This window comes from Somniosus microcephalus, chromosome 24 (genome assembly GCF_052327205.1).
Source record: "Somniosus microcephalus isolate GS21.2 chromosome 24, FLI_Smic_1.0, whole genome shotgun sequence".
Lineage (NCBI taxonomy): Eukaryota > Metazoa > Chordata > Chondrichthyes > Squaliformes > Somniosidae > Somniosus > Somniosus microcephalus.
In genome coordinates, this window is record NC_141010.1 from 49,913,919 (window position 1) to 49,926,515 (window position 12,597).

General features: G+C 43.0%; 1 protein-coding gene across 6 annotated transcripts in view; it reads left to right on the top strand.

The window, feature by feature from the left end:
• tanc2a (tetratricopeptide repeat, ankyrin repeat and coiled-coil containing 2a) overlaps positions 1 to 12,597 on the top strand; it is a 1,096,529-nt gene that overhangs the window by 283,707 nt on the left and 800,225 nt on the right. For 5 of the 6 annotated variants that reach the window (XM_085966617.1, XM_085966618.1, XM_085966619.1 and 2 more), the window contains exon 3: positions 2,222 to 2,328. In XM_085966617.1, coding sequence (XP_085822743.1) covers positions 2,262 to 2,328 — 67 coding nt within the window. In that variant the 5' untranslated portion in view covers positions 2,222 to 2,261. Of the gene's footprint in view, positions 1 to 2,221; positions 2,329 to 12,597 lie in introns of those variants that run through there. The other variant, XM_085966622.1, reaches the window with a different exon arrangement.

The following is a 12,597-nucleotide window of genomic DNA, read 5'->3' on the forward strand; positions in this document are numbered from 1 at the left end:
ATTTTCTAGAAGAGCGCCAACCCTAAGAACTGGATAAATGATGCAGTAAACCTTTCGCGAGCTGAAGATTTTTCTCGGCTTGCAAATTGTGAACTCCCCTCCCCCCCGCCCTGCCCCGCCAATAAAGCGTTAGAATAAAATGCTGTTGACGACTGGACCTTAAAGCGAACTATGTGATGAATTTGACTCGAGCAACAGCTGAATACTTACAGAAATCCTAGTGTACTATTCTGTGCTTTATTTGTTGGAGAATGATTAATATAAATTGCAATATATAGCTTAAAAACACTATAGCTTTTCTCAGTTTATTTTTAATTGATTTTGCAGATATTCAAACATTTTCTATTCTCTTCCTCCCATGCATTTTTGTGTTGCCTTCCTGTGTCCTTGCCTGTTGTGCCAGAAGGGTGGAATGGGTCACTGTTGCAGTTTGTTGTGTGGGATATATTCAGCCTCCTTGCGAGGCACTGTCCGAGCAGCCTACCAAAAATAGTGCAATTCACCATTGGAACTGCCAAACTTATTGTGGTTCCAGAGATCAAAATCACTTATCTGAGCTCAGCCCAAATAGTAACAGGTCAACTGAGTCCCATTTACAACTTGAGGAGGGCAGGGTCATGCCTCCCCCAAAAGGGTGCGGGATTCTAAAAGCAAAAGGTTGGCACCGATAATACAGCACTTTGGAACCATTCATGGGGGCAGCCGGTAAATGTCCCGATTTCCCACATAGCTAGTTCGTCCCGAGGGAGGGCATGATATTTCATGAAATCATATTGATCTGCAGAAAGAATCCCACCTAGAATAATTAAATGAAGTCTATATTGTCTTAAAATGTTTTTAAATCTAAATATGTCATACAAGAAAACTTTTGAATCATCATAAAGAAACTTTAAAAGCATGTGCTGTTTTGACAATATTTGGACCTCAATGAATGTGTGGCATGCCCCTTTAATGGTGCATTTTTTCATAGAATTTGCTCCCAAACTTGCCCTTTGCTTGGTTTTATTGAGGGAGGCTGCTGTTTCAGGACCAGAAACTGAAACAACAGCTGATTTATAACACAGTGGCTGTAAATACATGCTCCCTGAAGATATATGTAACTCTTCGCTACACTCTAACTTTGATTCAGATGCTTGATACGACGGTGCCCTGTGCAATTGACTCTTGTTGCAGCTACTTGGGTTTTAATTGAGATTCAAATTGTCAATCACTACATTATGCTGCAAGTCAGTCTGGAAGTGGTGATATTTTCACTTCAATGAATCCGGTCTGTGTGGGTATTTATTTATTTTAAAGTTGTTAAGGCTTCAGTTTTAATGGATGCTTTCATTGCTTACTACCATACTACTTTCACTCATGGTATGGATTTTTGTTAGTTACACAGTTCTACAAAATGAAAGCAAAATTTAGTGACCGGACTGGCAGTGATACTAAACAGGAGTTATCTGACTGCGTTGCATAGGTTATATTAACTGTAAATAGTTCTAATATATCACTGGATATGTTTTGATTTATTAACCACAAAAAGGCAGCACTTTCCTGAGAGGCAAGAGGGTGGATACGAGGATGACATCCACGTGAGCATTAGTGCTGCAATTTTTAGTAACAGGAAGAACTGGCAGGAATAGTCGCTGTTATGTAGTCACTACCTTATAATACTTTTCTCAAAAGTAGAAAAGCATTAAATCATTTTTCATAACAATTTGCATATATTTACATGCACTGCCAGAAGTGTCGTCTTTTTGTGGATGAGAAATTAAACCAAGGCCCGTTTGCCACCTTAGGTGGATGTGAAAGATCCCATGATACTATTTTGAACAAGAGCAGGGCAGTTATCCCCGGTGTCCTGGCCAATATTTATCCCTCACTCTCAATCAACATCACCAAAAAACAGATTATCTGGTCATTATCACATTGCTGTTGTGGGAGCTTGCTGTGTGCATCATTGGCTACTGTGTTACCATCAATTACAACAGTGCCTACACTTCAAAAAATCATGAAAGGTGCTATATAAATGCAAGTTTTTCTTATTTTTTATTTAAAATACAATTAAGTCTTATAAACGAGATATAATTTTTGGTCCTTGGGCATTTGTGGAAAGAATGTCCTTGGGCTTATCCTGTTCGATGCGATCTTTGGGTTCTAATCTCTTATTGCCGTAGCTGTTATGTATGTGTTATGTATGTTGCCATTGACAAAGTTCATGTGCTTTATTTGATAGAATTTGGAGTAGACTCTTGACGAGCCCTGCGGGTGAAGATATGTTCCGTAACAGCCTAAAGATGCTCCTCAGTGGCGGGAAGTCTAACCGCAAGAATAGATCAAGTGGTAGGTAGCGTGTTTCCTCTGTTACTAGTGCACAAGCATACGGATCCATATGCACGTTTGTCGGACAGTGGTTACATTCACCTGTTCTTAACTGGTTGCTACTTTGATCAGTGGGACATTAACAGGTATAATGTGCATTTTTTTTAAAATGCAGTAGCTAAATCACTGGATAATGATCTTTGGATGTGTGTATATATATCTGTACAGTTATATTTGGTGTAGAAAGATATTACCAAATGAGCTTCCCTCTATTGTAACCAAAATGCGGTTGATTGGATAAAAGTGGCTGCATGTGGGTATTTATCCAATCAGAATGTCAGAAGTTGATTGCCATGCAGTCAGTTTCATGTATTGGAGAGATTATGTGTATGTAAACACTTAACTGAACAATGCTTAAACTCAACATATTGGGCCAGAATTTGCTGGCAGAATAATGGTGAGTTTAATGTGTAAATCCTCCAGCAATTTGTAGCGAGGAAGAGATAACCCGTGAGTTGCGAATCGCCCCAAGTTGCTGGACAATTTGCGTCACTCCACTGTTCACCTCGTAAATATGGCAGCTCGTCTTCAACCTCCCAGTGAGTTTCAAGAATTTGCACAGCAAATACCAATTAAACTCGTTGCAGAAAGTTAGGGCTGGTACTTAAACCTTGTCATTAAAAAGGTACCTAATGTTATGCTCCTGCAATGCCACTCAATCTCCGGCCCAGAAAGGGAACTATTTAAACTGTGGAGTCTCATTCCTACAGGTTGTAACTTGTTAGAGATTTTTAAAATTTTTAATTTTATTTTTTTCCTTACTTTACCTTTGTTTTTCTCTCTCTTAATCCAATCTTTCTTTCTCTTTCTTTATTTCTCTTTCTGTACCTGACTTGACTCTAATTCACCCTATTTGCTTCTTCATCGTATCTCTGGTTCTTTCTCAATCCTTAAATCTCATTGGTTCAAGAGTTAGTGACTGTTGGTCCCATTGTTTACCACGGTCCCAGATGCCCCGTTGCCTTTGCTGCTCCGTTATCAGCGCGCACTTTCAGTGTCCCATTGTTTACCAAGGTCCCAGATGCCCCGTTGCCTTTGCTGCTCCGTTATCAGCGCGCACTTTCAGTGTCCCATTGTTTACCAAGGTCCCAGATGCCCCGTTGCCTTTGCTGCTCCGTTATCAGCGCGCACTTTCAGTGTCCCATTGTTTACCAAGGTCCCAGATGCCCCGTTGCCTTTGCTGCTCCGTTATCAGCGCGCACTTTCAGTGTCCCATTGTTTACCAAGGTCCCAGATGCCGCGTTGCCTTTGCTGCTCCGTTATCGGCGCGCACTTTCAGTCATTTGCAGTGCAGAAAATTTTTGAGCTGAATGGTGAAGGAAACTAACTGGGCACTTCGAGCAAATACTGGGCCATTATTTCAACATAAGGATTTGTTAGGAGCAGGAAATGGCCACTGGGCCCACTGTAGATATGTAAAAACTAAAATATTGTTTGAAGTATTGCAGTTTTCTCCAACTTCTAATTTTGCTACCTGATTTGTATTTCTGAAATAGGATCATGTTGTCGACTAACTTTCTGAGAAGCTTTCAACAGGATTAATCTTTTAAATCCACAGCTGAAAAGCCATATTTTATGATCTAAGTTTCAACAAACAGTTCTTGGGTCAGCTCTTTGAAGGTTTTGTCATTACGAATGTTATCCTCTGTAACTATCGGTTATGTAGAGGAAAAGATGACTGATGTAAGTGTTCTAAAGAGATGAGCTGTTTGTGCGGTATTTATACACAGCAGCTACTGGAATTACAATGATCCAAGAATTTTGAGTGGAATTTTTCTGCCGATTTTCCTCTCATTTCCTGAAATGGCTTCTTATTGACATATAATGCCAGGGGCACTGCTCACCCTCTGGTACCTCACCGGTGGCCATGATTTCTGTGTGAGTGTAGGCAAGCTATTCAGTTGTGTGGGGCAGCACAGACGAACCTAATTCTGTCCTCGGTCAAAGTCCACATACCTTCATGTACATCAGCGATTGATGGATAACGATCAGGAGTCTAGTTACATTGAGGCCTGTTGTCGTGCCCCTGTGATTGTAATGCTTGACTGACTTTGGTGAGCTTAATGTCGACTATGTAGTGAACCTGGGACTTTATTGTTGGTTCAGCTATTCACTGAATAACTTGCTCAGTCATTGGGGAGTTGATTGAGCTTTTTTCTGCAATATTTTATGGGGAGGGGGTTGAAGGAGAGAAGATTCAGGTAAACCAAATTACTCTAACACAACTGCCAGCAGTTCAGAGTATGAGCGGATAATTCTATTTGAACTGTTTGTAAAATTGGAGAGAACTCTTGTTCAGAGTTAGGCGGAAGTAGAATCATTAATTTTTTTTAATTCGCTTATGGGATCTGGACATCGTTTTGGAAGAGGTTGCTATAGAGAGAGTGGATGCATTGGGATGTGGGCCTCACTGGCAAGGCTAGCATTTATTGCCCATCCCTAATTGCCCTCGAGAAGGTGGTGGTGAGCCACCTTCTTGAACCACTGCAGTCCGTGTGGTGAAGGTACTCCCACAGTGCTGTTAGGGAGGGAGTTCCAGGATTTTGACTCCGTGACGATGAAGGATCGGCGATATATTTCTAAGTCAGGATGGTGTGTGACTTGGAGGGGAACTTGGAGGTGGTGGTGTTCCCATGCGCCTGCTGCCCTTGTCCTTCTAGGTGGAAGAGGTCATGGGTTTGGGAGGTGCTGCCGAAGAAGCCTTGGCGAGTTGCTGCAGTGCATCTTATAGATGATACACACTGCAGCCACGGTACGCTGGTGGTGGAGGGAGTGAATGTTTAAGGTGGTGGATGGGGTGCCAATCAAGTAGGCTGCTTTGTCCTGGATGGTGTCGAGCTTCTTGAGTTGTTGGAGCTGCACTCATCCAGGCAAGTGGAGAGTATTCCATCACACTCCTTACTTGTGCCTTGTAGATAGTGGAAAGGCTTTGGGGAGTCAGGAGGTGAGACACTCGCCACAGAATACTTAGCCCCTGACCTGCTCTTGTTGCCACAGTATTTATGTGGCTGGTCCAGTTAAGTTTCTGGTCAATGGTGACCCCCAAGATGTTGATGGTGGGGGATTCGGCGATGGTAATGCCGTTGAATGTCAAGGGGAGGTGGTTAGACTCTCGCTTGTTGGAGATAGTCATTGCCTGGCACTTGTGTGGCGCGAATGTTACCTGCCACTTATCAGCCCAAGCGTGAACGTCGTCCAGGTCTTGTTGCACGCGGGCATGGAGTGCTTCATTATCTGAGGAGTTGTGATTGGCGCTGAACACTGTGCAGTCATCAGCGAACAACCCCATTTCTGACCTTATGTTGGAGGGAAGGTTTGGTTTAGCAAGAATTCAGGATGAACAGCTCAGGTGGTTATTTATTTTAGAACCTGCATGCTCCAGTCTTACTCAGCTGACCAGAAATAGGAAAATAATTCTGAATTAAATTTACGATAGCAAAATACTGCAGATGCTGGAAATCCGAAATAACAACAGAATATGCTGGAAAAACTCAGCAGGCCAGGCAACATCCGTGGAGAGAAATTAGAGTTGACGTTTCGGGTGAAAACCCTTTTTCAAAACTGGAAAGGAAATTAAATAGATCGAAGGCAGGGCTGCGATAGAACAAAAGAAGTAAAGAGACATTAAGAGGTATTCAAAACCAGACGAGATGGTAATAGGACAGTGGAGACAAAAGACGGCTAAGATTAGGTGTGAAGTGTACTGGCAGAATGAGAGACAGCTGCCATGTGGGAGAGAGGAAAAAAAAGTGGGGGGAAGGGAAGACCCAAAACAAAGGGGTGGAAAAAAATATAAGTAAAAATGTAATAGGGGCCGAGGTTATGATCTGAAATTGTTGAACTCGATATTGAGTCCGGAAGGCTGCAAAGTGCCTAATCAGAAGATGAGATGCTGTTCCTCGAGTTTACGCTGAGCTTCCGTGGAACAATGCAAGAGGCCAAGGCTGGTGAGGTCCGAGTGGGAATGGGGTGGTGAATTAAAATGACAGGCGACCGGAAGCTCGGGGTCACCCTTACGGACTGAACGGAGGTGTTCCGCAAAGCGGTCACCCAATCTGCGTTTGGTCTCCCCAATGTAGAGGAGGGCCGTGTCAACCGTGTCCGTTCTATCTCCCACACTTCTGCCCTCACCCCTGCCCCTCGCTCCCGGAACCACGATAGGGTTCCCCTTGTCCTCACCTTTCACCCCACCAGCCTTCACATTCAACGGATCATCCTCCACCATTTCCGCTACCTCCAAAGTGATCCCACCACCAAACGCATCTTCCCCTCCCCTCCCCTTTCAGCATTCCGTAGGGACCGCTCCCTCCAAGACACCCTGGTCCACTCCTCCATCACCCCCAACAGCCCTTCCCCTTCGCCCGGCACCTTCCCATGCAAGCGCAGGAGATGGAACACCTGCTCATATACCTCCCCCCTTCCCACTGTCCAGGGCCCCAAACACCCCTTCCAGGTGAAACAGTGATTTACTTGTACTTCTTGCAATCTAGTATACTGTATTCACTGCTCACGATGCGGTCTCCTCTACATTGGGGAGATCAAACGCAGATTGGGTGACTGCTTTGCGGAACACCTCCGTTCAGTCCGTAGGGGTGACCCCGAGCTTCCGGTCGCCTGTCATTTTAATTCACCGCCCCATTCCCACTCAGACCTCACCGTCCTCGGCCTCTTGCATTGTTCCACGGAAGCTCAACGTAAACTCGAGGAACAGCACCTCATCTTCCGATTAAACACTTTGCAGCCTTCCGGACTCAATATCGAGTTCAACAATTTCAGATCATAACCTCGGCCCCTATTATATTTTAACTTATATTTTTTTCCACCCCTTTGTTTTGGGGCTTCCCTTCCCGCCCCCCCCACTTCCCTTTTTTCTCTCTCTCTCCCACATGGCAGCTGTCTCTCATCCTGCCAGTACACTTCACACCTAATCTGAGCCGTCTTTTGTCTCCACTGTCCTATTACCATCTCGTCTGGTTTTGAATACCTCTTAATGTCACTTTACTTCTTTTGTTCTATCGCAGCCCTGCCTTCGATCTATTTCATTTCCTTTCCAGTTTTGCAAAAGGGTTTTCACCCGAAACGTCAACTCTAATTTCTCTCCACGGATGTTGCCTGGCCTGCTGAGTTTTTCCAGCATTTTCTGTTGTTATTTCTGAATTAAATTTGTTTGAAATGCTAAATGTATTTCATTTCACTTTTTTATCTGGTAGCTTCTTTAGCTAAAGATTATTCTTGGAATAAAAGTAGTTCCTGAGCACTGAATTTATGCCAAATCCTTGTAATGGGTAGTGTGGCGCCAAGTGGATTTGTGCCTGCTTATCCCCCTTGCGCTGAATTTCTCAGGACAACCATCTCATGAGGGGGAGAGATGCAGAGGGAGAATCAAAGTGATATTTCATAGAAGTGGAGGAAGTCGACAAGGGAGCTATCTCCAGCTGACTTTCCCAAGGGCCAGAATAAGGAGGGATATAAACCAAATTTTGCCCTTTATTATTTTAAATTTTTTTAAAGACTTTTTGATAATTGCTGGAAAATTTCTTTACCAAAATAATTCACAGGCTCCTTGAGAAGCAATTCTGTGTTCCAGCTTGTTAGAACTGTCTTTTTGTCAAGCAGTTTAATACGTTACTTTTAAAGGCCTCATACTTGTATTTCCCTTTTAAAAGAAAAGTCAAATTCAGATATGCGTTAATTTGCTTGTCCAAAATATCTTCAGTGGAGCTGCACTGCTAAGACTCTAACTCCATATACGCAGGGGAATCTAGCCCAATTTAGATCACCTTGATCTGAATCAGCCGTTCTACTTTTCTTCTGGTTTTATTGCATTAACTCCTGCATGGATAGATTTTTTCTGAGAAGAGGTGCATATGTAATGAGTCACACTTGAAAGTTTATTACTTTGAGCATAATGACAATAATAGAAACCTTTCTGACTAATAACTTGTATAATTATTAGAATTTTCATAAAATTAGTAATTTAAAGAGCAGTTGATTGTGCTTTGTTTTTTTCAGAAATAATTCTTGCTTATTGAGTTTGAGAGACTTTTTCTCATGTTGTGCCACTAATGGTCAAGCATTCAAGGGTGTATACTTGTTTCATGTTGGTTGCCTGTCAACTGAAATCTTGGGTTGCAATGCCAGATAGTTCAGCAGCTTACTTCAGGTCACCAATGTGTTTCGAAATGTTCAGATTCTCAGCACTATAGAAAAACAAGTTTATGTGAGTAGTGCAGGAGCCAAGCTCTTAGATTGTGCACTTTGTTGGGTTTTTTTCTTTAAAAAAAAAAAAAACTTCTTACAATGATAATTTGCCAGGTACTGATTATTTTCAAATATGGGGCCACTATTTAAGTGCTCATTACTGGTGTCTGATTAAGGTTTAACTGTCCCCATTGGAAACTATGGGAAGGATTTTTTTAGATAGTTCTGTAGAGTTGCTTTATTTTGTAATTGTTTTTAAACATACTGGCCTAGAAATTGGGTTGGGGCGCCAAAGTGGCGCAAAAGATGCCTGAGCGCAGGATTTAGCGCAGCGATCGGAGTGATACCGAGCGCCAGAAATTCAGTTTCAGTGCCCCTCGAGGGAGACGGGGCAAGGCTCGAGGCGCTCCGCGTCCCTCTTAGGGCGCTGAAACTGATTATCGCAGCGCAACGTGCCGCGGCACGGCACGCTGCGGTGCTGCAGGCCTTCCTCCCACTGTTAAGGGGGAGGTGCCTGCAACAGCGCGATCCCCGATTGCGAGTGCCGGCAAATGAGCCCGGCACCAAGGAGAAGTGCCGGGCTCTCGGGAAACAGCCGGCTATGCCGCGGGGGGGGGGGGGGGTGGGGTGGGGTGGGGTGAGGAGGCCGGGGACGGAGGTGCTGGCAGGCAGCCGCCGAAAAAGCGGCCGCCCCGCACCTCCACCTTAACTTGCGCCGCTGCCGGCACAGTAAGGCCCCGTGAACCGGGTGCGGGTAGCGAGCGGCGCAAATGCGGCGTTCGCTACCAAATATCGTGAACGGGGCACGAATGGGGCGCTGCGCACACCGATGATGTCATCGGTGGCGGCGCAGCGCACATGCCTAACGCCACCATTAGCGCCCCTACTGAATATCGCCGGAGACGCAGCCAGTGGCGCTACAGCCACTGACTGCTCTTTAGGCGCTAACAGGTGGCGCTACTCACCCAATTTCTCCCCCGCTGAATATTGCATCAAAATAATGTTTTTTGAAAGTATTTAAGATTTGACTAAAGTGTAAAGGTGCTTTCAGTGCAGTGATTTTTTAATATGACAAGAGAGGGTGAGATACTATATTCACCAGCTTACCATGTACCACAGGAGGTTCATTGGTTTGTGTGTATATATGTATGTCTGTATCGATACATAAATTGTATATTTTTACATTTAAATGCACACGTGTCTTTTTTTATATATCAAATTTCACATGAATGTCTGGGAACGTTTTGACTTGTGTTATTTTTAACCTTAGCAAAGAGTCCTTTGTTCTATTGGCGCATTGTTAGCATTAGAATTTAATTAGCATTTGGATGGTGGTTAACTGATCTTTTCCAGGCATGCATGTACAGAGTTCCCTTTTCCATAATGTACAGCTCTGGTATAACTCTGATTCGAAGGTCCCATTTTGGTCCAGCAGGAACTGGTCTTAAACCTTTAAATGTTCTGGTGACAACTTACAGTATGGCTTATGGTGTTCAATATTTGCCCAAAAGATATACAGAATAACCTCATTGTCTACATTTCTAAGGAATCTTGGGTTATATTTTACAGATTGGCACTCCCAACACAGAATTGTAATTGTCAGAAAATATTGTGGACCTCCCTGCCATAATTCCCAACATACAGGCTATTCTGCAAAGCTCTGTCTGGTTTGCTAACTCAGGAAATCTAGACCCTACTCTAAACTTGACTGCAGAAGCTGTATACTAGCTAGTATAATTTTTTTAATCAGTTGTCAATTATCAAGATTTAGCCTGGTAACTATTGTTTGTAGCCTACTTCAGTTCTTTGATGAAGTAACGGAGAGGGTTGATGTTGTGCATATGAACTTTCAAAAGGTATTTGACAAAGTACCACATAATAGACTTGTTAACAGAATTAAAGCCTATGGGATTAAAGGGACAGTGGCAGCATGGATACGAAATTGCCTGAGGGACAGAAAGCAGAGTGTAGTGGTGAATGGTTGTTTATCAGACTGGAGGGAGTTATACACTGGTGTTCCCCAGGCGTCGGTATTAGAGCCACTACTCTTTTTGCTATATATTAATGACCTGGACTTGGCTATACAGGGGACAATTTCAAAGTTTGCAGATGATACAAAACTTGGAAATGTAGTAAACAATGAGGAGGATAGTAACAGACATTAAGGGGACATAGACTGGTGCAATCAGCAGACACACATGGCAGATGAAATTTAATGCAGAGAAATGTGAAGTGATAGATTTTGGTAGGAAGAATGAGGAGAGGCAATATGAACTAAATGGTACAATTTTAAAGTGGGTGCAGGAACAGAAAGACCTGGGTGTGTTTAAAAAAAAAAAAAAAAAAGCACATGGGATCCTTGGCTCTATTAATAGATGCATAAAGTACAAAAGCAAGGAAGTTATGCTAAACTTTATAAAACACTGGTTAGACCACAGCTGGAGTACTGTGTTCAATTCTGAGCGTCACACTTCAGAAAGGATGTCCAGTCCTTGGAGAGGGTGCAGAAGAGATTTACCAGAATGGTACCAGGGATGAAGGAGTTCAGTTATGTGGAGAGACTGGAGAAGCTGGGGTTGTTTACCTTACTTAACAGAGAAGGTCAAGAGGAGATTTGATAGAGGTGTTCAAAATCATGAAAGCTTTATAATAGAGTTAATAAACTGTTTCCAGTAGCAGAAGGGTCGGTAACCAGATTTAAGGTGATTGGCAAAAGAACCAGAGGTAAGCTGAGGAAACATTTACTTACATAGTGAGTTGTTGTGATCCGGAATGCGCTGCCTGAAAGGATGGTGGTAGCAGATTCAATAGTAACCTCAAAAGAGAATTTCATAAATACTTGAAGGGAAATAAATTACAGGGCTATGCGGAAAGAGAGGGTGGCTGGGATTAATTGGATAGCTCTACCAAAGAGCCGGCACAGACGTGTTGGGCTGAATGGCCTCCTGTGCTGTTTGATTTTATGATAAAACAGTGTAATTCTGGATTCAGTTCTTATCATATTAATTGATATTGAGTGAGTTAATTTCATTTCCCTTCCTGTTTGGATGCCCTTGGATCTGTAACAGAGTTGGAATGGAAGAGGGTCATATTTTAGGAAAAGCATTTCTGCTAACAGGAGAATACTTAAATATTAAGCTACACAGCAAAAAATCTTAAAAATTGCTTTAACTGTATTTTCGAGTAAAATACAAATGTGCTGAAGTATTTGTAATGGAGAAATTCATTCTTTTATTTTCTCATCTCGTGTAGGTTCTGTAGATTCCATTAGTCTTAAGTTGCCTAATATATTACTAAAAAAGTAAAAGAAAATTCCTTTATATAGCATCTTTCATGTTTTTGGGATGTTCCAAAGTAACTTTGAGGTATAATATATGTTGTGTAGATGAATGCAGCAATCATTTACACACAGTAAGCTCCCACAAGTAGGAAATTAGATAAGTGACCAATGAATCTGAGTTTTGTGATGTTGGTTGAGGGATAAATATTGACCAGGACACTTGACGAGCTCCCTGTTCCCCTTTGAATCATTCCATGTTATCTTTTGCATCCATCTGAACAAAGCGACAGGGCCTCGATTAACATCTCAACTGAACAGTGATACCTCTGACAATGCAGCCCCGCAGCTAATAATCGATGCCACCAATTGGCTTCAAAATTGAATGTCTGGATCCTTCTCATAAGAACATAAGGAATAGGAGCAGGAGTAGGCCATTCGGCCCCTCGAGCCTGTCCTGCCATTCAATAAGATCATGGCTGATCTGATCTTGGCCTCAACTCCACTTTCCCGCCCGCTCCCCATAACCCTCGACTCAAATATATGCCTATCTCTGCCTTGAATATATTCATTGACTCCGCCTCCACAGCTCTCTGGGGTAGAGAATTCCAAAGATTCACGACCCTCTCAGAGAAGAAATTCCTCATCATCTCTGTTTTAAATGGGCGACCCCTTATCCTGAAACTGTGCCCCCTAGTTCTAGATTCCCCCACGAGGGGAAACATCCTCTCTGCATCTACGCTGTCAAGCCC